Genomic DNA, 24828 nt, shown 5'->3' with positions numbered 1-24828 from the left:
GGTAGACTGAAAACCTGAGAATGTATATGGTAACTTCTAGAGCCTCCGCTAAAAAAATTATGCGAAGACCGTACAGCTAAAAAGCCAATAAGTTAAAATGCAATTCTAAAATAAAAAACTAAGCCAAACAGAAAACAAGAAAATGATAAACCGAGGGACACCCAGGGGGCTCAGTCAGTTGAGCATCAGACTTCGGCTCAGGTCATGATCTGGCAGTGCATGGGTTCGAGCTCCACCATCAGGATCCTCTGTCCCCCCCCTCTCTGCCCCTCCCAGCTTGTGCTCTCTCACTCAAAGGTAAATAAACATTTTTAAAAAATAGAATAAAATGATACACCCAAATCGAACTATACCAATAATCACATCTAATGTTAATAAACACACAAAAAAGGCTCAGCCTGGGGCACCGGGCTGGTTCAGTCAGTGGACCATGCAACTTTTGATCTTGGGGTCGTGAGTTTGAACCTCATGTGGGGTATAGATATTATTTTTTAAAAATCTGTCTGGGAATGCAGGCTGGCGCAGCCACTCTGGAAGACAGGATGGAGGTTCCTCAAAAAACTAAAAAGAGAACTACCCTATGACCCAGCAATTGCACTACTAGGCATTTATCCAAGGGATACAGGGGTGCTGTTTCGAAGGGATGCATGCACCCCCACGTTTATAGCAGCACTATCGACAAGAGCCAAAGTATGGAAAGAGCCCGAATATCCACTGATGGATGAATGGATAAAGATGTGGTGTGTGTGTGTGTGTGTGTATATATATATATATACACACAGACACATACACACACAAACACACACACACAATGGAGTATCACTCGACAATCAAAAAGAATGAAATCTTGCCATTTGCAACTACGTGGATGGAAATGGAAGGTATTATGCTAAGTGAAACTAGTCAGAGAAAGACAAAAATCGTATGACTTCACTCACGTGAGGACTTTTGAGACAAAACAGATGAACATAAGGGAAGGGAAACAAAAATAATATAAAAACAGGGAGGGGGACAAAACATGAGACTCATAAATATGGAGAACAAACCAAGGGTTACGGGAGGGGTTGGGGGGGGGATGGGCTACATGTGTCAGGGGCACTAAGGAATCTACTCCTGAAATCATTGTTGCACGATATGCGAACGAATTTGGGCGTAAATGAAAAAACAAATAAATGAAATAAAAAACTAAAAAAAAAACTGTAAGTGATAAGGACATAAATAAATAAGTGGCAGGGCCAGAACAGATAAAAGTGTGAGATCCAAGTATATGGGGTCTACAGGAATTTCCCTTCTTTTAAATAGAAACACAGAGAGGTAAGAAGTGAATGAACAGAAAAAGGTATGCAAACAGCATCAGAAGGCCGGAGAAGCTCTAATTCACATCAGATACAGCGGAGTTGGAAACAAAGGATGTCACCAGAGGTAAAGAGGAAAGTTTCGTAACAACAAAATGCTCAATTCATTCGTAGGATGTAACATAACCTAGTAACAGACCTTCCAGATATGGAGTAAATCGATACAATTAGAGGAACGGGACCATGGCACAACACAATAGATTAGAACACCTCTCAACACATGACACACAAAAAATCTGTAAAGACACAGAAATGTGAACGATAGTATTAATTACCTAATTGGTATTACGGAACAAATTCACCCACCGTTTCGGAAAACGTATTTTTTTTTCAAGTACATGTGGAACGCTCAGCAAGACAGGCCATATACTGAGTCACATCATGAGTAAGACTACAAAGATTGAAACCATAAACATATTCTCCAACCTGGATGGAATGAAAGCACAAATCAGTAAGATATTTAGGGGAAAGAAATCAAACCCCTGTGAAGTAGGCAATATACTTCCAGATAATCAACCCAAAATAAATCTAACACCAATCTAAAGCGGTGCTTAAAGAAAAGCGTGTAACTTTAAATACTTGTATCAGAGAAAGGCCTAGGGGCGCCTGGGTGGCTCAGTCAGTTGAGCATCCGACTCTTGATTTCGGCTCAGGTCGTGATCTCACGGTTCATGGGTTCAAGCCCCGTGTCAGGCTCTGCCCTGGCAACGCGGAGCCTGCTTGGGATCCTCTCTCTTTCCCTCTCTCTGCCCCTCCCCTGTGCGCACTCTCTCTCCCTTCCTTCCTCTCAAAATTAAAGAAAACTTAAATTAAAAAGTAAATAAATAAACAGGGAGGGACCACCATGAGTAATTATGTCCAAAAAACTAACAACTTGGGTCAAATGAATAAATTCCTCGAAAACACAGCTGACCCTTAAACAATGCAGGGGTTAGAGGCATCGACCCCCGGGCAGCCGAAAAGCCGTGTATAACTTTTGACGGTCCCCAAATACCCCGGCTACCCCTACCCTCCTGTGGACGGGAGGCCTGACTGAGAACATACACGGCGGCTGAACACCTACTTTGCAGGTGGCATTCTCACAATAAAGTGAACTCGAGAGAAGAAAACGTTACTGGGAAAAATCCTAAAATACGTTTCCAGTGCTGTGCTGTACTTACTGAAAAAAACCCACATACCTGTGGACCCGTGCTTCCCAGACCTGTGATGTTCAAGGGTCAACAGTATGACTTGCCTAAACGACACAAGAGGAAACCAAAAGGCCGACCAGCCCTAAGGTATTAAAGAAAACGAAACCTGTTATAAAAACCCATCCCGCAAAGAAAACTTCCAGCCCAGACGGTCTCACACATTAATTCTATAAAGAGCGAACAAAAGGAGAGTTGGAACTGGGTTATTAAAAAGTCAGCTTTAATATCAACAGGAAGAATGGCCAAGAGCCACCACTATGCACGTTAGAAACGCCAGACGATACAGGAGGAGGAAATCGGCCACGGCCATTCATTTCTTCTTCCCCCTCGGCGGCCTGGCGAACAGAGCGGGGTCCATCTGTTCCCTGGCCAGGCCGCGGACAGAAAAGAGCCTGGCGGCCCGCTCCCGCAGGGTGCCCCCACATTTCAGCCCCCGGGCCGTCAGTTCACTCTTGAGCCTGTCCAAGCCCAGCGCCTCCATTTCCGCCACGGAGGTGAATGCCAGCAAGTCTAGAGTTGCCAGACCAGTATCCTGAGAGGAAAGAAAAGAAAGTATTTAAAACCAGCTCCTCTCCCTGAGGACTCTCCTTAACTGTCCACGGTGCTCTGCTGATCAAGGAATTCTCATTTAATTAGCCGTATCTCGCTACTGAATTTTAATAATCGTCTACGTGTCATTCCACACAGATTCTCATTACGAACACTGACGACCATGAATTTATCTGTACATTTAGAAACAAGCATTCAGAACAGTCACAGAAGTTACAAGATGCCCAGATCCCTTTTTTAAGTGTATTCATTTCAAGAGAGACAAACTGAGCGGGAGGGGAAGGGGCGGAGAGAGAGGGAGAGAGAATCCCAAGCAGGCTCCATGCTGTCGGCCCAAATGGGAGCTTGAACTCTCAAACTGCAAGATAATGACCTGAGCTGAAACCGAGAGTCGGACGCTTCACCGACTGCGCCACCCAGGCACCCCCCCCCCCAGATTCTTAATATGACTTTTCCTCTTTTTTGGATTTTCCAGTAGGTCAAACAGCAAGACACATCCAGCCCAGCCCCACACTGTTACAACCAAGAGTGGCACCCTCGTAAAGTTTAACATTCATGAGATTCCAGGCCTGCACATCTTCTGATTCCATCACCCTGACGCTCTGTAACTTAATGATTAAGACTGTTTGAGTTCCCACGTTTATCTTTTTTTTTATAATTTTTTTTTCAACGTTTATTTATTTTTGGGACAGAGAGAGACAGAGCATGAACGGGGGAGGGGCAGAGAGAGAGGGAGACACAGAATCGGAAACAGGCTCCAGGCTCCGAGCCATCAGCCCAGAGTCCGACGCGGGGCTCGAACCCACAGACCGCGAGACCGCGACCTGGCTGAAGTCGGATGCCTAACCGACTGCGCCACCCAGGCGCCCCGAGTTCCCACGTTTATAACTCAACAAATCCAAACACGGTTCAACAGCCTTGTAATCGTTCGAGCCGTCCGGCAGCCTTTCCAGACTCTCAGACGCAAGGAAATACTTCTAGCCAGGGACGCTCTGCAAAGGACAAAAATGTTCACATATGGGAGTTTTTAAAAAATATATTCAATGGGGCGCCTGGGTGGCTCAGTCGGTGAAGCGTCTGACTTCGGCTCAGGTCACGATCTCGCAGTCCGTGGGTTCGAGCCCCGCGTCGGGCTGTGTGCTGACAGCTCGGAGCCTGGAGCCTGCTTCCGATTCTGTGTCTCCCTCTCTCTCGGGCCCTCCCCTGCTCACACTGTGTGTCTCTCTCTCAAAAATAAATCAACATTAAAAAGATTATAAAAAATATATATTCAAGAAGAGTAATTTTCCATCACAGTAAGTTATTTTTCAATCGTTAAAGAGTTCTAGGGACAGAATCTTAATCCTTCTTGTTGAACTTTATTTTTTTTTTTTCAACGTTTTTTTTTTTTTAATTTAGTTTTGGGACAGAGAGAGACAGAGCATGAACGGGGGAGGGGCAGAGAGAGACGGAGACACAGAATCGGAAACAGGCTCCAGGCTCCGAGCCATCAGCCCAGAGCCCGACGTGGGGCTCGAACTCACGGACCGCGAGATCGTGACCTGGCTGAAGTCGGACGCTTAACCGACTGCGCCACCCAGGCGCCCCTGAACTTTATTTTTTAAAAAGAACCATTTTGGTAGCTCTCAGGAGTAAATCTTGGTTTCATTATTTCTGGCCAAATCCTAAATCACCACCTACGGCTGCACACGGTGGTGAGGAACACATCCGTACCTCCCCACCAAGAACAGTTTCCATGACTGAAGGCTCAAAGAAGTCAACTGGGTCTTACTCCTTATCCTATGCCTAAAATATCCCTTTACTCACGTTTCTATGACTTCAGACAGGAAAAAGCTTCTAATGTATAAGAATACTATAGGGGCGCCCGGGTGGCTCAGTCAGGTGAGCGGCCGACTTCGGCTCAGGTCATCGTCTCAAAGTTCATGAGTTCAAGCCCCATGTTGGGCTCCAAGCTGTCGGAGCCTGGAGCCTGCTTGGGATTCTGTCTCCCTCTCTTTCTCTGCCCTTTCCCCGCTCACACTCCGTCTGTCTCAAAAGTAAACATAAAAAAAGAGTAACACAAAAGCTACAGGCTGACCCCTTGCAGAAACGGCGTGAGAGCCAAACTAAAGCCCTTTGCATAAACAATTCCACTGTCCTCCCTACAGAATGCAATCGATGCCTTCCTGCTTTGTAATTGAGGGTAGGGAAGGTGCTGGTTAAACAAGTAACGATAGGCTTCGTGTTTACCAAAGGACAGCAGGTAGTTCCGGGTGCATCTAGTCTAAAAAGCAAATCATTATTAGATCAAACGGTAAATGTTGAAGAGTCTTCCTGGAAGCTGGTCCACTGAAGGCCATGAGTCCTGAACAACCGGAGGGACACTGTGCTCAGCGAAAACCATCCTTTGATGGCGGGATGCAGAGCTTAAGATGCGAAGACAAATTAGAAGGCAGCTGCCCCTCTCCCTGCAGAGAGAGCGTCACATCCCGCTGACGCCAACTGTCCCAACAGTCTCGCACGCGAGAAAGAAACAAAGCAACCAGGGATTCGGTGCTAGAAAATGAGCACGTTTCAGCCCCTCTAAAATGCCATCTGCCGCATCATGCCTCGTTATCGTCTATGTTATCGACAAACAATAAACGGGGGCGCCTGGGGGGCTGCGTCCGTTGGGCGTCAGCAGTTGGCTCCGGTCGTGATTTCGCGGCTCGTGAGTTCGAGCCCCGCGTCGGGCTCGCTGCTGTCAGCGTGGAACCCGCTTCGGACCCTCTGTGTCCCCCTCCCAGCCCCTGCCCCACTCGCGCGTGGGCGCCTGCACTCTCTCAAAAATAAACATAAAAAAAAAAAAAAGGATAACCGATACCAACTAAACTATGATATGTGACGTGTGTCCAAATTCACAGATTACTAAAATGGTAAATGCGCAGCTTAGAACCGATAAACTAGGGAACCAGGGACACCGCCCCGTGGCAAAATGATACACACCCGAGACTTGAAAAGAAACCAATCTAGGATTTTTGAAGGGGTTAGGCAAGCTTCATGCATCGCACCGCTGGTCATTTAACGGACCTTCCCCCAAGCAGCCCAGGGGGGGAAGCACGTTTTCATTTCAAGGACTTACTGAGGCCATAAGGCTGACGTGGCCGGAGACGGGGCCCCAAGTCACTTACCGAGTTTCCTGACCGGCCGTCCTCCGGTTTGGTCACGGGCGCGCTTCCCCCGCACTCTCCGGGCGCTACCTCGGCAGCCGTGTCAGTCGCCTCCCGTGCCTGTGCCTGTGACTCTTCGGTTGGTCCTGCCCCGGCCGCCCCCTCTTCTGCGGGCTCCTCGCCCCCGGCCCCTCCCTGCTCCAGGCTCTTCTCTGTTTCCACGGCCATGGTCCCCTGCTCGCGCCCCCAGGCGGAGGTCCGGCCCGGCCCGGCGTCTGCGGAGACCGCACACCCAGAGCCTGGCCCGGGCGCCTGCGGCGGCTCCGGGGGCCTAGAGTCCGCAGCCCGCACGCCCGCCCTCGGACAGCTGCCGGCAGATTCGGCTGCCGCCTCAGCGCCATCGCCGTTTCTGGGAGTGTGGAAGCTCACTCCTGAAGTGCCGGGAGCTTCTTCCCCGTCGCCATCCGAGGTCTCTGAGCTAGACTCCTCCGCGGTCTCTAGTCCTTCCGTGCCCAACCTGCAGGGGACAGAAAGGCGTGACACCACCCCCAGCTTCTATGTGGGCAGAGCCCCTGCCTGTCCAGGGAGCGGGCCCTGTCGGATCCAAGTATCTGCTCGCTGGAGATGGAGGGCAGGTAAGTTCCAGAAGATACTCCCGGGGATAAGCGGACGGCGAGATTCAGTTATGACCGGAACCCGCCTGGAACCCACTGTCCTAAAGATCCGAGAAGGACTCCTCTTTAAAGGCGTGAATCTCTTAGAGCAAAACTGATTTTTGTCTAAAGCTATTTTTCCTATCGCCTATGAATCTCAACTGTTAGAAACTAGATAAGATAACAAGCAGTTAAAAGAAAAGTCTGTAATTGCCCCAAACTGGAAACTTCCCAAACTATCGACAGGAGAACGGAGAGATAGAAAAGATAATACTTGGCACTAAGAAGGAACGAATGACGCATACAATCCCAGCCACAGGCTGCAAAGCATCGCGCTAAGTGAGAAAAGCCAGACACGCAGGGCTGTGGGACACCCCCAGAAAGACAAAACCATCACAGATCAGCGGGGTTTGGGGTTGGGGGCGCGGGCACTAACTGTGAAGGGGCACACCGGCAATTTTTAGGGAAATGCGATATTCTGTGTCTTGATTTTGGTAGCGGTTACACGATTTTTCAACACTCACACGACTATTCAATCAGAACGTGTGAACTTTGGCGTATATAAATCATATCTCGGGGCGCCTGGGTGGCTCAGTCGGTTAAGCATCCGATTCCTGATTGTGGCTCAGGTCATGATCTTGCGGTTCGTGAGTTCAAGCCCCACATCGAAGAGCCTGCTTGGGATCCTCTCTCTGTCTCCCTCTCCTTCTGCCCCCTCCCTGCTCACACTGTCTCTGTCTCGCTAGCCGTTGCCCCAACACACAACACCGCTACCTTTTCTCTCAAGAACGCTTGATTCCTATTTCACAAAGAACACCCCAGATTCTATGCTGGACTCGCAGAGTTACGTGGTCTTCGGTTAATAATTTTCTTTCTATCCCCAAGGCGGAAGCCAACAAGGAAGCAAGATCCATCTGGACGGATTTTCTAGAACTCGGCCCAAGGGGTTTTCTAGAACTAGTAACCGGAGGACCAAGTGGGAAGGGCGGAGAGCTCCCGGGGACGGACAAGAAAAGGCACCACTGTGCTTTCCAGCGGCAAGTGCACAAGCGGCCAGGAGAGGTCGGGCAGCGGCCAAACACGTCAGTAACGACCGTGAAAAACCACAGAGAAGACAGAACAATCTAGAAAGCACAGCTTCCACCAAGAATGTCTGAAAGTGAACTCTTTCCACGCCAAACAGTAATTCAAGTATAAACTTACTTTCGGGTGATCTTTCACTGTAAAAAAACCCTGCTCCTTTAGACGGCATGCCTGGTACTCGAGGCAGAAGCCACGAGCGGTGTGTCCAGTGTGACAACCGTGCAGACTTGAAGACCGAAGCATTCTGGAAATTTCTGAGCTCCCTTCAAACATTACTTTAAAAAGTGTTTATGCCAGGGGCGCCTGGGTGGCTCAGTCGGATAAGTGTCCGACCCTTGATTTCAGCTCAGGTCGTGATCTCACAGTTCACGGGTTCAAGCCCCACGTCGGGCTCTGCAGGGCCAGTGCAGAGGCTGCTTGGCATGCTCTCTCCTCTCCCTCCCTCTTTCCCTCCCTCTCCCCTCCCCTCAAAATAGATAAGTGAACTTAAAAAATAAATAAAAATGAAAAACTAAAAGCGTTTATGCCAGAGAGACAAGAAGGAAATGCGTCAGTCCGCACAGATCTCTTCGCGATGAAAACGAAGCATATGCTTACCAAAAGCATTTCCTCTTCCCTGAACTGGCTCCTCTGTCCGTTTTTGATTTGTTGGGTCGTTTCCGACTCTCCCCAATTTCCGCCGACACCATCTTGCTGGAAGCAGCCTGCATACCTAACCACAAGTGTTAACAACTCAGTTACGCCATCAGGAGTAAGGACAATTAAAGAAGTCATACCCAGTACGGACTACAAGACAACTGCGTTGTCATCCAAAGCTCTGGATTTAGTCTCTTAGCGGACCAAGATTTGCTACCGTTACTGTGAGAGTCACCTCAAATTTACATAGAGCTAAGCACCGAGCATTCCGGCTCTGGAAGCAGGTTGGAAAACACCGGCATCCAGTCTGCAGCCCTGACACGGACAGGCTCGTGTCCGGCCTCCCCACGCCTGCTCGTCTGCCCCCTTGTACACTTTACTTGGGTATCACTTTGTCATAACCTCCTGACTGAAAAGATTCCTTCTTATTCAGCCGAACCCCCAACGGCCCCAGCATTAACGCTCCAGATACAAAAAACACACACAGAAGCCGAGGACCATCGTTCGTTCTCCTTAAAATACCATTAAAAACACTGACCTAAAACTAGAAACAAACGTGCTGAGGTCTCAACTCCTCCTGAAGACACAGGACAGCCCCACCGAGCACGAGGAGGTTCTTACCTGGGGCCCGCGGGAGTCAAGTACAAACACCGTGTGAGTGTGCCATCTGTGCTGGGGTGTAAGGAGCGTGGGTTGTCACTGAGTGGAGACCCCCACCCCCCGGCCTCCATCCGGTCCTCGGGGGACGGCGTGACTCCTTCTCACCTTTGAGGACCGAGTCCTCCAGGCGCTCGGCCATCTCGTGGCACTGCCGCTGGTAGGCGGGGTTGGCCGAGCAGGGTCTGGGCTCCGCCAGCTTCCGCTGCAGCCGCTCCAGACGCTTCTGCTCCTTTTCAGCCTCTCGCTCGGCCTGCTGTTTCACCCACTCGGCCATCCTGGGACGCAAGAGACGATCACGCGCCCGCCCCTTTACGCAGAAAGAGCCCCTCCCCGGCGACAAATTCGCCCTGTCCCGCGCATGCTGTGACTTTCCCTTGGACAGGGAGAGATGAGAGTCGAGAGCGATGGATGAGGGCGCTAACATTTCAAGTCTACGTATCCGTACGCACGGCACGCGCACGACCACCACCGACAGAAAACACCGCTCTCTTCGAAACAACCAAAACAGGGGGCGTCTTACGCCTTCTCGTGGTTGACATCTCGCAGCCTCCGCCCGCTGAGGTCCCGGCAAGCCTCTCGGTTGGTCGTCTTCTCGATCTGAGCACCAAGCGCGCGGAGCATAGATCCGAACCCTGAGCAGATACACACATTTGGAGAGAGCAGGTGAGGGGGTTCGAGGGGGTGGGTAAAGGCCAATTCGCGAAAACAGTGTCCGGGCCACAAGAGTAAAAAGGATCTCTTTCATTCTTTTTTTTTTTTTTTTTTTTTTTTTTTTTTTTTTAAGAAAGGGATGTCAGGACCCCACCCAGGTAAAAGTACCGATAAACTCGATTCAGCCTCACACCTTCGCCCTTCCTTTGGATCTCCGCAACACTGCATCCTCACCACTGGGGCTCTTCGGAGGGCTTTGCCCAGTGCCACAGATCCCAAGATTCCCGGATGAAGAACTTAAACAAAACTTCATGGTGAGGGGCCCATGGGGTGGCTCAGTCAGCTAAGCAAGCATCTGGTTTCAGCTCAGGTCAAGATCTCACAGTTCGTGAGTTCAGAGCCCACATTGGGCTCTGTGCAGACAACGTGGAGCCTGCTTGGGGTTCTCCCTCTCCCTTCTCTCTGCCCCCGCCCCCTCCCCCGTTCGCATTCACGTGTCCACTGTCTCTTTAATTTTTCAAAAAAAATTTTTTTTGTTTTTGAGCGAGAGGGAGCACGCACGCGAGTGGGGGGGAGGGGCAGAGAGAGAAAGGGAGACACAGAATCTAAAGCAGGCTCCGGGCTCTGAGCTGTCAGCACAGACCCTGACACGGGGCTCGAACCCAGAAACGGCGAGATCATGACCTGAGTCGAAGTCGAACGCTTCACCGACTGAGCCACCCAGGTGCCCCAACTCTCTCTCTGTCTTAAATACACTTAGAAAAAATTTTAATAAAAAAATTAAGAAGTAATTTATGGTGAGATTTTGCAGCGAGTTTCAAAGGAAAAGCAATTTTAAGTTGTCACTGGCTCATATGATCAGCTTCATCCTCCCGGACACAGTTTCAAACATCAGCAGGATGATTGTAATTCGACGCCAGCTCTCTGAAAACCACACCAAAGCACGGTAGGTGTTGAGAAAGCTTCGGGATTACAGGCCAGTACATCAGGAGAAATACCCAGAACCCCTGTTATTCTCAGTGTTTGCTCGTTTAGTTTCTTTTCCCTCTTAATCTACCCCGACCTGGAAATGACTGTTATTTCACAAGCCGACGTCAGTCCTCCCTTGGAGCTACAATAACCAGACAAAATCTTGATCAAAGCAGCCGATTTAGTTGTTTTAACGTTCCTCTTTCAGCAAACTGGACAGAGTAATGATCATCTCTCATCAAATCTTCCCCGAAGTTTTAGAACCCAGGTTGCCCGAGTGCTATCCTGCTGACGAAGGTAGAAACTAATCAGACAATATAGTCCTCAAAAAGAATAAAAGAAACGGGTGCCTGGGTGGCTCGGTCAATTAAGCGTCCAACCCTTGATCCTGACTAGGTGATGACCTCAGGGCTCATGAGATCAAGCCCCGCATCAGGCTCTGTGCTGACAGTGCAGAGCCTGTGTGGGATTCTCTCTCCCCCCCCCGCTCTGCCCCTCCCCTGCTTGAGATCTCTCTCAAATAAACTTAAAAAAAAAAAAAAAAAAGGAATAAAAGAGAAAATATTCAAAACTAGGTAAGTAACTAAAGGATTTCAGAAGGCAAACAAAACCGGAAACTACAGAGGCCAAGGAGCTGGTGAATTTAACGCACGGGGCTCAAGGTGGGGGCTCCACGGTGAGCAGCCGCCGCTCCTGTCCTACCTCCTTTGCCACCGCGGAGCCTGGGTTCCAGACTATAGACGGCGCCATGCCGCACCCTGTCACTGGTGTCCGTGAGCGATCCGTCGCACTTCACAAAGAAGCATTCCACTGGAACATCCTAGAGACAAGTTTGGGGTTTTTAAATGCTGTTTACGAGACAATACGAGTTTCCTGCAGGAAGGGGCCTGGCCCGTTATCTTTTCATTACTCCAGTTACACGCAGAGAGCGAGTGGTCAACGAGCATTTGCTGAACTGAAAGTCGAAACTACTGAAAGAAAAAAGTCATTTCGCACAATTTTTTCCTGACACCTCACCATGACACGTACGAGAACTGTTTGTCTTTCGGGTGAAAATAAAAACCACTGCCTTCTTCTCTGGCAGGAAACCAGAGCCAAGGTAGGGAGCTGTATGGGGCTCAGACCCAGTAACTCTGCAAGTCCCATTCTGTCCTGACTTTTGTAAACGGGGAATGTCAAGCCGAACAGGTTTGGAAGTGACCGTAAGTATTCTGGGCCAGCTGGCGGCGGTGATCTCTGCTCCTGTCCCCGACTCACAGCAGAAGCCGGCATAGCCCTAAGCCCGCTCCGTGTATTTCAAAAATTCTCAGAACAAGTGGTAGGTAAAAAATATATAAACTGTTAAGTCTTTCTAACCAAGTCTGTGATGCCATAAAGTGAGACAACAGAGGAGTACCCTCCGAAGTACACAATTAAATGTGTAACATCAAGTGCTAAGAGACCTAACCCCAACAAAAGGAAAAATGCATGACCAGTGGGGTGCCTGGGTGACTCCGTCCATTGGGCGTCGGACTCTTGATTTCGGCTCAGGTCGGGATCTCATGGTCGGGAGATCAAGTACCGTGTTGGGCTCCTCGCTGAGTGTGGGGCCTGCTTGGGATTCTCTCCCCCCCTCCCTCTGCCCCTTCCCAGCTTGCGCACACAAGCTCTAAGAATTTTTTTTTAAATGCATGATTGGAATCTTCCCAAAATAGACACAACGAACACTCACTCTGAACCACACCACACAGCTATTTCAACAGGAACTACCTGTTCATTCAACAAATATTAAGTCCCTACTGTTTGCCAGGTACTTTCTAAGCGCTGGGATGCTGTAGTGAATAGTACAGTGAACACAGACCCTCCCTCACGGAGCTTACACTCCAGCGGGGAAACCCAGATGATGAACACACGAAGTACATACTATGTCAAATGGCGACGAGCAGAGTGAAGGGGCAGCAGACGCAGACGGGCATGGTGGTAAGACGTTTTACATACAGGTGGTCAAGAGGAGCCTCTCGGGCCAAGGGACATTTGAGCAGAGAATTAAGCAAAGGGAGAGAACAGGCCACGTGGGGGACAGCACTCCAGAGAGCCCAAATGCAAAGGCGGGCAGGAGGGATAAGCCTAGATACGCATGCGACAGCAACCCCACCGATGTGGCTGGAAGAAATCTACAGAAGGGGAAGGGGAAGGGGAAGGCCTTAGAAACCACTGTAAGGACCTTGGTTTTACTCTGAATGAAGCCACTGCAGGGTTTTGAACAAATTGAGAGCTGAGTTATAGTCTTTAAGGATCACTCTATGGGGCGCCTGGGTGGCTCAGTCAGTTAAGCATCCGACTTCGGCTCAGGTCATGATCTTGAGATTCATGGGTTCGAGTCCCGTGTTGGGCTCTGTGCTGACAGCTCGGAGCCTGGAGCCTGCCTCGGATTCTGTGTCTCCCTCTCTCTCTCTGCCCCTCCCCTGATCACGCTCTGTCTCTGTCTCAAAAATAAATAACACATTAAAACAATTAAAAAAAAAAAAGGATCGGGGCGCCTGGGTGGCGCAGTCGGTTAAGCGTCCGACTTCAGCCAGGTCACGATCTCGCAGTCCGTGAGTTCAAGCCCCGCGTCAGGCTCTGGGCTGATGGCTGGGAGCCTGGAGCCTGTTTCCGATTCTGTGTCTCCCTCTCTCTCTGCCCCTCCCCTGATCACGCTCTGTCTCTCTCTGTCCCAAAAATAAATAAAAAACGTTGAAAAAAAAAATTTTTTTTTAAATAAATTAAAAAAAAAAAAAAAGGATCACTCAAGCTGGTGAACTGGAAATGAGACTACAGAAGCAGAGACGTCATATCATGACAATCCAGGTGAGACGCAAGGGCCATCTGCACCAGGGGTGGTAGACGAAAGGTGAGGAGGACCGTGAGGGGCCCTAGTGCCCTGAGTGAGGGCAGTGAGATCAACAGAGGAATACAGAGGAGCCCAAAAATCTGGTCTAAGGGGAAGAGTGAGATGGCACGTATTTGGGGAGAGTACTGGTCTCATGCTGGGTGTGCTTCTTTGAGAGGCCTAATAGCCATGCGAGATGTGGGGTAACCCGGTGGGGACCCAAGTCTGGAGTCTGGGGCAGAGGGCTGGGCTGGAGCCTTACATCTGGGAGACGTCAACACACCGATGGTACTTACCGCCCTGAGAATGGACGAAGTTGCCCACGTGGGGGAGGAGGAAGCGTCAGAACAAGGATCAGAAAACTTGGCCCGGCCACTCTAAGGTTTAGAGACCAGGGAGATAAGGAGGAAGCGGCAAGAGACACTGGAAGGGAGGCTAGTGAGGTGGAAGAGAATGAGGGTGACGTCTGGACCGGTAAGCAAAGCATGCCAAGGAGGGAACGGTCGCCTGTGCCCACGGATGCTGAGAGGCCACGAGAGAGGAAGACTGGAAACTGATCACCAGATACGGCAACGCATAAGACCGTGACCCGCGAGGCGCGAGTTGGTCTGCTGGAGTGATGGGCACGGAAGCCCAACTGGAGGACGTACCGAAGGAGAGAGGTTTACGTTCAAGGGTATTTTCTATAAAGAAAACCAGGGAAGACGAGGGGACAGCTGGAAGGGATGTGGGCTCAAGTATGCGCACTGGGAGGACTGATCCAGGAAAAAGGGAAAACACTGGGAAATGCAGGGGAGAACTAACGCTAAGTAAGCCATTCAGTAGGGAAGACGGGACAGGACACTGGGCAAAGCGAGGGTAATTACTTTTTTTTTTTTAATTTTTAATGTTTACTCATTTATTTTCAAGAGAGAGAGAACACAAGCGGGGCACGGGCAGAGAGAGAGAGGGAGACACAGAATCCAAAACAGGCTCCAGGCTCTGAGCTATCAGCACAGAGACTACGTGGGGTTTGAACCCACAAACCGTGAGATCATGACCTGAGCCGAAGTTGGATGCTTAGCCGACTGGGCCACCCAGGTGCCCCCAAAATTCTAAATAACTTTAAAAGACATTCATGCGAAAGCAGAAAAATTATATACACCACACTCCATTTCCAAACAAGAACTGCTTGTTAAGACAACTGATCAACAAAATTGCATTTTCTACTTGTCACATTCTTGTCAACAATCACCAGTAGAAACCAAGAGTAAAGGAAATTTAGAATCAATTCAAGCGCCTTTAACCTTTGCACATTATCAAGTTCTTCGAACACAAAGCCTGAGGCTACCAGAGACAGACCAGTAGTTCAACAAAGCCAAGTTTATGGGCAAGGGTGGAATTTGGGTGAAATTTAAATGAAAGTGTTTTGAGAAACTCAAAATGAGCTGAGCTGTGTCTAAAAGGGGCAACATCAGGTCCAGACTACGAAGTAGATTAGATCCAGGCTCCTGTCTCCTTGGAAACCACAAAGTTAAGATAAACGTGGAATGTCGTGTTCAGAACTCCGAATCTGAAGTTCTGCGCCCGGGCTGGAAATCCAGAGAGAGTGCTGCTCTGGATCAAAGGGACTTAGAATCTCCAGGCAAGAGTGGGATGCTTCATTCTTACTGATAACGTTTCAAACAGGAAAGTGTCTCGTAGTCTGTAATTTTCTAGATCGAGGCTTCTCGGTGAATCAGAAAGCAGGAGACTGCCGAGGGAGTCAGGATGACATTTTACAACCGCACCAGGTCCCCGGGAGAAATAAATTTCCTATTAATTCTGCAGCCAGCTTCATCTGTGCTATCCTAGGCTGCAGACCAGCCAACAGATTTTTACTCTCTCGGTGGGAACTAACACTGACTTCATCCTGCGTCCCAATAATTTGGCTTTAAAAAGCACAGATGTGGGGCACCTGGGGGGCTCAGGTCACGATCTCGCAGTTCCTGAGTTTGAGCCCCCGCATCAGGCTGTGTGCTGTCAGCTGGGAGCCTGGAGCTGCTTCCTATTCTGTGTCTCCCTGTGTCTCTGCCCCTCCCCTGCTCATGTTCTGTCTCACTCCGTCTCTCAAAGATAAATAAATGTTTAAAAAAAATTTTTTTTAATAAGTAAATAAATAAAAATAAAAAGCACAGACGTGAACTTGAGCTATTTTTATTCGTTCCAGTATCTCATCAAATGCCCTTTTATAAATTTCTTGTTTCTGTTCACACATGCCACGGTTATATTTCTTGAATACCCGACTGAATCCTTCATTTATATTTCTCCCCTCTTACTTAGAATTATTTTTTCCAATACTTCTCATGATTAAGATCCTATTCTTTCTGGTCATTTTGGATCAACTGCCATGAGATAAGAAATATTTTCAGAGATATTAAAATCCCATGTATTTCGTACTACATTCATGAAATAAGATTTTCAGAGATATTAAAATCACTAAACTAATATTTCACTTATTCATGAAATAAGATTTTCAGAGATACTAAAACCTATTTTGTAAAACAGTTTCCCACCTGGATGGCCAAACACACCTCTGACAGCTTTCACACTGGACTGCAGTGTAGAAAAACAAATGGGGAAGCTGAAAAACCACATTATTTGGAAAGACGTGTTGCTTCCTCATGGAACCGGTCCAAATACAAATTCGGTTTAGACTGCAGTGTTAACATGTGTTAAGCCCGTTAAGTAACAAAGCAGAAGAAACAGCCTAGGAAAAGAGGGACTTCGTGAAGTTATAAAGAAAAACAGACGACTCCATCAAGTGCCAAAATTAAAATGAGATTCAGGGAGACCACTGAAGAACCAAACAGGTTCAAGGTTTACCAGTTTACGGCTGGTAAAAGCTGCTTGCTTGACTATTAAGTAAACCGCACACAGAACTTCACAAGTCCGTGACAGGTGTTCAAAAATATGCACGGACAAATGTGACGGCCAAATGAAGAGATCTAAACGACAGACCGCACGAACCCACGCCCTCACCAGGACACGAGTGGGAGGGCGGGGCCTCGACCAGCGACCTTAACAACCCACTTCCCGTCTCCCTCCGCCACCATCCTGTGGCCCGGGTTTGGACAGGGAACTCTGTCCGGGGTTGGAGCTAACCGGGCTGGGTGATCAGGGGACAAAACGCATAGGGTGCATGCAGGGGAAATGTAAGGAAATGAGCCTCAGAAGCCAGCGGGTCCCACGGCCTCCTGAACGCACGGAGGAACAATGCCCCGGGGCGCTGAGAGTCCAGACCGAGGGCTGGACTGAGCGCCTGAGAGCGGAGGGGCTGCTCCCCGCTCTGGAGGGAGACAGAACCGCCACCACCCCAACACAAAAGCAAAACGAGGCCTCAGCAGCAGCTCGAAGCACCTTCACACTGGGGGGCCTTCAGCCCCAGAAACACAACCCCAGGGAAGAGACGCGCCCCCGCCAGACCCTGGTCACCCAGCCCTGCCCTCCCCGCCCCGCTCCGCCCGCCGCTGTCTCCCTCCTCCCGGGGAGCGCGAACCCCACCTGATCCTGGCAGTGTCGGCGGATCACATCGCGTACGGAGCACGAGGCCGAGGCACAGCGCACCGCCTGGCACCCGAGGCCGGGGCCGCGAACCCACACCAGCGCCGCAGCCTCCGCCATCTCAGCGAGCGACCGCCGGGGGAGAAGGAGCCACGACTCGCCGGCGCGCCTCGATGGCGTCACGGGGCCTTCAGCGCCCCGCCCCCACAGCGGCCGCTCGCCCCGCCCCTCCCCTGGGGCCAGTCACGTGGGCCGGGCCCCCGCGCCGCGCCGCGCCGGCGGGGGAGGGGAACGGGAAGGGCCTGGAGGAGGCCGATAAGGCGCCGGAGCGCGCGGGCGAGGCGTTGCTAGGAGACGTTGCTGGGGCGGGGCTCGGGGGACCCCGTATAAAAGGCCGCGCGGGGCCGGGTTTCCAGCGCTCTGGCGGCGCGCGATAAGGCGGGTGCGGGGCGCCGCTCGCGGGCCTCGGCCCCTTCGGTGACGCCGCGCGGTTATTTTTGGGTCTCGGCGAGCCGGGGCCGGAGGAGGCGCGCTCCCCCGGGGCGGGAGGCGCGGCCCTGCAGTCCCGGAAGCGGTTGGGGCGGCCTCCTCCGGCCTCGGAGCCGCCCCGCCCAAGGGCCAGGGAGCGGCCGCGGGGGCTCCCCGGTGGCCCAGCGCCCACCTCCTCGGCAGCCGCTGCCGGCCGCGCGCAGGGCCTTGTTGCTTCCTGCTGTCGGCGCCGTTTGCACACCGCCTCCCCTCTGCCCCTGGAGCGGGCCGCGCGAGGGCTGGGGTGGGGCGGGGTGGAGAGCCCAGCGGCCCGCGGTGCGGGGACCCGGGGGCGATGGGGACCGCGGCTGGCCGCCCGCACAGCCAAGTCCCCCGAGGTGCAGAGGGCGAGGCAGGCAGACCGCCCGGCGCGGGGACTCCACAGGGCTGACCCGAGGTGGCCACCCTATGCGGTTGAAGACACTAGGCAGAGGACACCTCGCAGAGACTCGGAAGTCACTGAAGGGTGGCCGTAGGAGCGAACTCGTAAGGTCAAGGCCCCTGAAGTTACAGGCTCTAACTGGTGTGTTTATTTCCCTGACACCAGAGGGAAATGGACGCAAAGAAAGGGCCCAGGGACCGAAGAGTTACACCAAATGGTGAGGATGTCGTGTCTCGAGAGCAGTGCTTCCGAGAGTGGCTCTGGTGGTGACCCTGGTTGGAGTCCATGGGGGCCCCACCAAGTATGAAAACACAGTCGGGGTGGGGAGGGGCGCTTGAGCGGCTCAGTCAGTTAAGCCTCTGACTGCGTTTCTACTCAGGTCATGGTCTCCTGCTTCGTGGGATCGAGGCCCACGTGGGGCTCTGCACTGACAGCATGGAGCCTGCTTGGGATTCTCTCTCAAAATAAACGGACATTAAAAAAGAAATTAAAAAAAAAAAGGGGGGGCACCTGGGTGGCTAAGGTGGTTGAGCGGCAGACCAGCTCAGGTCATGATCTTGCCATTTGTGAGTTTGAGCTCGGCGCCGAGCTCGCTTTGGATTCAGTCTCCCTCTCTCTGCCCCTCCCCTGCTTGCACGCTGTCTCTCTCAAAAATAAATAAACATTAAAAAACAAAGAACACAGTCCAAACTTTGGAAAACTTGAGCCTCCCCACTGTCCACCCTCAGTGCCCCCTGAACATGCAACCTCGAGGGAGCCAAGCCAAGCCCCAAGCCTCTTTGTTCATTCATTTCTTCTTCTTCCTTGGGATTAAAAAAAAAAAAAAAAAAAAAAAATGGCTATCTCAAAGGTCCTCCTCTCCCACAAGGAAGCAGACAAAAGACCAGCCTCGCTTTATATAACATTTTTGTTTCAGGGCAATGATTCAAATATGTAAAGATCAATTAGTCCTTTTTAGTAAGGAAAGTCCACATCATTTATTTACTGGCATTAAATCTCATCTTTCTAAAACCAAGTCTGAATGAAACTGTTCACTCTTTATCTCATTCTTACACTTAAATTCCTATTATTAAAAAAAACAACTCGAGGGGCACCTGGGGGGCTCAGTGTCTGACTCTTGATTTCGGCTCAGGTCATGATCCCAGACTTTGGTGGATGGAGCCTGCAGTCACACTAAGCCTGGAACCTTCTCTCTCCCTCCGCCCCTCCCCCACACAATGGTCTAGCTCTCTGAAATAAACAAATGAATAACAATAACGAGGAAACTGAGTTACCTAAAGCTAGAGCTCTGGCCAAGGACATAGGAGTAGAAAAAATTCTAGGCAGATAGCTGATTAGCTGGGCAGCTGAGAGTATACAGTGGTGTCTAATGGGCACTGTTGTGTGGCCAGGCCGGTCGGCGATTACGGAAACAGAATTGCTGTCACCTTCCCCACCTCATGGTGTCAGGGGAGGCACGGGAAGATGCATGTAGGGTTGGGACCAGTAGGTGGTGAGTGGGTGGAGGTCAGTTCCTCTATTAGCAAAATAGGGTAGCCCTGCTCCGGGGACATATTCGGTGTTCCTTCCAATAAGCCACACTTTGTTCCTGCCCGCGTTCTCCAGAAGGTTGACTCTGGCTCCACCTTTGCTCTTTGAGGACTGGCTGGGGCCGGGAGGACACTGTGAGAGCGTCCCGGGGCGATGTGGGATAACTGTCCCCTGCCAGGAAATGACAGCTCCCGACAATGTTTGTGTGGCAACCCATGACGGGCTCAACTGAGCCAAAATGTCACGCTGGGCCGCAAGTACAGGAAGCGAGTCTGAACATTCTGGCAATTTTTACCAACGACAGCAGGGCTCCGAAACCAGCGAATTTGCAGACTACGTCCCTGTGTGACATTCAGGGCACACTGATGTGTTTTCAGCCATGTTCATGCTCAGGGGCAAGAAGAGGAAGTTGTTAGTGCCATCGCTATGACAAAAGACAACGGTACGGCTTGGTTCCTCCTGTGCCACGAACACAAAAGTGCATAAACTCCTAAACTGGCCAAGTGTTGCCTTCTGGATGGTTCCAGCCCCGGGAACAATGAGGTCAGCTCCTAGGATGGAAAACAGCTTCTGGGTAGGAGCTGTGGAGTCCACACTGGGGGGGTGGATGGCGTGGGAGGCGGAGCCTGACACAGGGACCCAAGACGTGTGGCAGCCAGAGAAGGCACAGCCCCACCCTGCCGCCTCTATTGGACAGAAGGAAACAGGACGCGTCAAGGGCGAGGTGGAGTTGAGGGTAGAAAAGGTGTGCATTTAGCACTGGTGCTGGGCAGGAGCCGGAGAGGACAGAGGTGCCGGAGGAGTAGGGTGGCGGTGCCCGGCCGGGAGAAAAATCTGGACCCACAGCCAGCGCTGGGTACAGAAGCCCACCTCTCTGCAGTGTCCGCAAGAAGGAAGGATCTTCCTTCGGGGTGGACTTTCATCAATAAATTCAGTCACTCCCGATCGCCCTGGATATTACCTTGTTTGATTTATCACAACACTCGTTTCCAAAGGCCTCTTGGTTATCCTCATTCATAAGTCGCCATCAAATAATGCTGTTACGATAAAAAAAAAAATTTAATTTCGGTCACTGTATTAGAATTATAAAGCAAACTGGCGTAGCACACATCTTCCATAAATGGAGTATCTGAGCACTGGAATTCTTTCAACATTGAAATTCAATTTCTCTCTTGGCAATAAAGACCCATAGTTCTTTATGAATTCTGCATGGCCAAGCCATTGAAAAGGGGATTTTTCTCCTGGAAAACTCATAGGTCTGTAGGAATATTTTTTAATGATCTGACGTTAGAATGTGTTGACTGTATTAGGGTTTTCTAGAGAAACAGAGCCAATAGGGTGGATAGAGAGGGGGGGAGGGTACAGACATACCTCAGAGACATTGTGGGCTCAGTTCCAGACCACCACAAGAAAGCCAATATCGCAATAAAGCAAGTCAAAGGAATTTCTTGGTTTCCCAGTGAATATAAAGGTTAGGTTTACACTATATTATAGTCTATTAAGTGTGCATTAGCATTACATCTAAAACAATGCACACACCTTAATGAAAAAATATCTCATTGCTAAAACACCCCAACCACCATCTGAGCTTTCAGTGAGTCGTAATCCTTTTGTGTCTGGAAGGGTCTCCATATTGGGGGCTGCTGGTTGGTCAGGGTGGTCGGTGCTGAAGATTGGGGGGCTGTGGCAATTTCTTAAAATAAGACAGTGAAGCCTGCCTCATCGATGGACTCTTCCTTTTTTTTACTATCTTTAAAATTTTTGTTTAATGTTTATTTATTTTGCAGAGAGAGACAGACGGACTCCAAAGCAGGCTCCATGCTCTGAGCTGTCAGCACAGAGGCCGACGCGGGGCTCGATCTCACAGACCAAGAGACCATGACCTGAGCCTAACCCATACTTTGGACGCTTAACCAACTGAGCCCCCAGGCACCCTCTGATACACATTTTAGAAGCCCACCAAACAGGGTAGAATTTTGAACATTCATGAACACACGGGTTAAACGCTAACGAAGAAAACTCAGCTGTCCAATATGGCGGCATGTGTCCCCAAAGCACTGGATACCAAGAGTCGTAGCCGCTCCGGTCCCCTCTCCTAAACACCTATTGTACTTTAAGGCAGTTCAAATAGAGGGTCAGACAAACTGTTTTGTGTACAAATAACCAATTTTCTCCAGTTACTATAAGATGACAGTGATTTCAACACATAATTTCTCTTTTATTTTTTTTTTATTTTTTTTTAATTTTTTTTTCAACGTTTATTTATTTTTGGGACAGAGAGAGACATAGCATGAACAGGGGAGGGGCAGAGAAAGAGGGAGACACAGAATCTGAAACAGGCTCCAGGCTCCGAGCCGTCCGCACAGAGCCCGACGTGGGGCTCGAACTCACGGACCGCGAGATCGTGACCTGAGCCGAAGTCGGATGCTCAACCGGCTGAGCCCCCCAGGAGTCACGGGACTGTGATTTGTTTTTTGTTTTTTTAAATTTTTTTTTTCAACGTTTATTTATTTTTGGGACAGAGAGAGACAGAGCATGAACGGGGGAGGGGCAGAGAGAGAGAGGGAGACACAGAATCAGAAACAGGCTCCAGGCTCTGAGCCATCAGCCCAGAGCCTGACGCGGGGCTCGAACTCACGGACCGCGAGATCGTGACCTGGCTGAAGTCGGACGCTTAACCGACTGCGCCACCCAGGCGCCCCATAATTTCTCTTTTAATTACCCAGAGCCTTGTGCCCCTCTGGATGAGAAGATAGAGATTCTCCGATTTTCTGTAAATTCGTAGAGGGCTCTCCTTTGAATATTTACTAAGAATCTGCAATGCATGTATCTGGGCTCTCGGAAGGAGTCATAAAGGAAACAGAATGCATGATATCCTGTAATCACCGTGGAAAGCCTCTGGGCGCTGGCAGAAGGTTCGAAACAACACACATTAGCTGCTGCAATTTGAAGACACAAGAAAGTCATACACAGCCTCCAGCTGATATTAATATTCAATTAAAGGAGAGGGCCCCTGGCTGGCTCAGTGGGTGGAGCGTGTTGACTCTTGATCTCAGAATTGTGAGTTCGAGCCCCACGTTGGGTGTAGAGATTACTTGAAAGTAAAATCTTGGGGCGCCTGGGGAGCTCGGTTGAGCATCTGACTTCGGCTCAGGTCACGATCTCGCGGCTTGTGGGATCGAGCCCCGCATAGGGCTCTGTGCTGACGGCTCGGAGCCTGGAGCCTGCTTGGGATTCTGTGTCTCCCTCTCTCTCTCTGCCTCTCCCCTGCTCAAGCTGTCTCTCTCTCTCTCTCTCAAAAATAAACATTAAAAAAAGAAAAGAAAAAAAAATTTTTAATTTTTTAATGTTTACTTATTTTTGAAAGAGAAAGAGACAGAGCGAGAGCAGGGAAGGGGCAGAGAGAGGGAGACACAGAATCCCGAGCAGGCTCCAGGCTCCGAGCCGTAAGTGGGGCTTGAACCCACGAACCTGAACCACGCACTGGGATATCACGACCTGAGCCGAGGTCAGACGCTTAACCAACTGAGCCACCCAGGCCATTCCGACAGGCGTGAAGTGATACCTCACTGTGGTTTGGATTTGCATTTCCCTGATGACTAATGAGGCTGAACCCCTTGTCATGTATTTTGGAAAATGTTCTTTGGAAAAAGTGTCTGTTCCGGTCCTCTGCCGTTTTTAATTGGATCATTTGCATTTTTGGTATTGAGTTGTGGGAGTCCTTTATCTACGTGTTGAATATTAACCAATGGGGTGTTTAAAAAAAGAGAGAGAGAGAGAGAGAGAGAGAGAGAGAGAAACCGGGCAATTCCTCAGGGCATTTAGGGAGCTCGGTTCATTGTAATACATAAAAGCACACTCTGTTCTCCATATACCCGCAAAACCTACTTTACCATATGTGTTTTTTCTGGCTTTTAGCATCGGTGCTGGTGAGCTATCTCGTTCTTTCTGCCTCTGGGGGGGACAAGGTAATAACAGAACACAACGGCATTACTTGCCCTCCTCCTGCTCGGGCGCAGAGGCCAGCGCGCAGAGGAACTTACGGTGTCGAGAGAGCTTCTGTATGGTCCCAGCTCCCACCGAAGATTTAGTGGCCCGCCGTGTGAGTTGGTCGCTCAATTCAATTCCACCGCCATCCATTTCTCACCTCCTAAGTGCTGGAGAGGAGAGGTGGGCGGCAAGGGACCGGACGCAGAGACAGCGACATAAACAGGCGAGGGTCTGTGCGCCAGACGCTCCAAATCGCTAGCAAATACAAGCATCTTAAAGCATCTCAGACCAACACCGGTTGTGGCGGTGCGCACACGCACACGCACACGCACACGCGCACACGCACACGCACGGCATCCCGTAGGCACGTAGGAGAGACCGGAGCGGAGACGCCGGGTTTGGGAGGGGTGTGCGTGGATAAGCTGATTGGGAACACACGTTCGCGCAGACGCGCTACTTTCTAGAAAGGCCCCGAGGAGCAGAGCTCGGGGTTCAGGAAACAGCGCGAAGTCCATCCGACGTTACTGTTAAACGCGTGTGCAGCCAGGGGGCGCCTGGGTGGCTCAGTCGGTTAATCGCCCAACTTCGGCTCAGGGCATGATCTCGCGGTTTGTGGGTTCGAGCCCCGCGTGGAGCGCTGTGCCGACAGCTCGGAGCCTGGAGCCTGCTTCGGATCCTGTGTCTCTCTTTCTGTCACCCGTTTGCACTCTCTGTCTCTAAATAAATAAACGTTAAACACACACACACACACACACACACACACACACCCAGCCTGGGGTGGGGGGAAGGGGTGGAAGCCGCAGAAGATAACGGCTGGGGAGTCGTTGGGCTTTTTAATGCCAGGCGGAGGCATCCAGACCTCAATCTGCACAGGAGAGACCACAGAAGGCTCTTTCTGTTTCTGTTTGCGTTTCTGTTGAAATACAGCCGCCGCACAACGTTGCACTCCTTTCAGGCGTACAACATAGGGACTGGACAAGTCTACACTGTGTCCCTGTCATGCTGTGACAGGCTGCCACCTGTCACCCTGCAGCGATTACAATACCCCCGAGTCTTTTCCCTGCCTGTGCCTTCTGTCCCCGTGAGCAGAGCAGTTTTCAAACAGAGAAGAGACACGATCAGACGCGTACTTTAGAGCAATGACCCTGGAG

The 24828-nt window shown here is 50.6% G+C and overlaps 1 protein-coding gene and 1 long non-coding RNA gene across 2 annotated transcripts; both read right to left on the bottom strand.

The window, feature by feature from the left end:
* Positions 1 to 2744: 2744 nt before the first annotated feature.
* On the bottom strand, positions 2745 to 17418 carry SDE2 (spliceosome associated SDE2). Its single transcript, XM_040451908.1, has 7 exons — positions 17248 to 17418; positions 11577 to 11694; positions 9775 to 9886; positions 9360 to 9529; positions 8556 to 8670; positions 6244 to 6739; positions 2745 to 3077 (listed from the first exon to the last, which is right to left on the bottom strand). The coding sequence occupies exons 1-7, from the start codon at positions 17365 to 17367 to the stop codon at positions 2856 to 2858; spliced, it is 1353 nt and encodes a 450-aa protein (XP_040307842.1). The 5' UTR covers positions 17368 to 17418; the 3' UTR covers positions 2745 to 2855.
* Positions 17419 to 19046: 1628 nt separating this feature from the next.
* LOC121015161 (uncharacterized) lies at positions 19047 to 24311 on the bottom strand. Its single transcript, XR_005783667.1, has 2 exons — positions 23731 to 24311; positions 19047 to 20724 (listed from the first exon to the last, which is right to left on the bottom strand). It is a non-coding gene; the product is annotated as an uncharacterized LOC121015161 (long non-coding RNA).
* Positions 24312 to 24828: the final 517 nt, after the last annotated feature.

This window comes from Herpailurus yagouaroundi, unplaced genomic scaffold (assembly GCF_014898765.1).
Source record: "Herpailurus yagouaroundi ecotype Mexico unplaced genomic scaffold, PumYag 205, whole genome shotgun sequence".
NCBI classification, from domain to species: domain Eukaryota; kingdom Metazoa; phylum Chordata; class Mammalia; order Carnivora; family Felidae; genus Herpailurus; species Herpailurus yagouaroundi.
The sequence above is the reverse complement of the archived record's forward strand: the minus strand, read 5'-3'. Positions and strand labels throughout refer to the sequence as shown.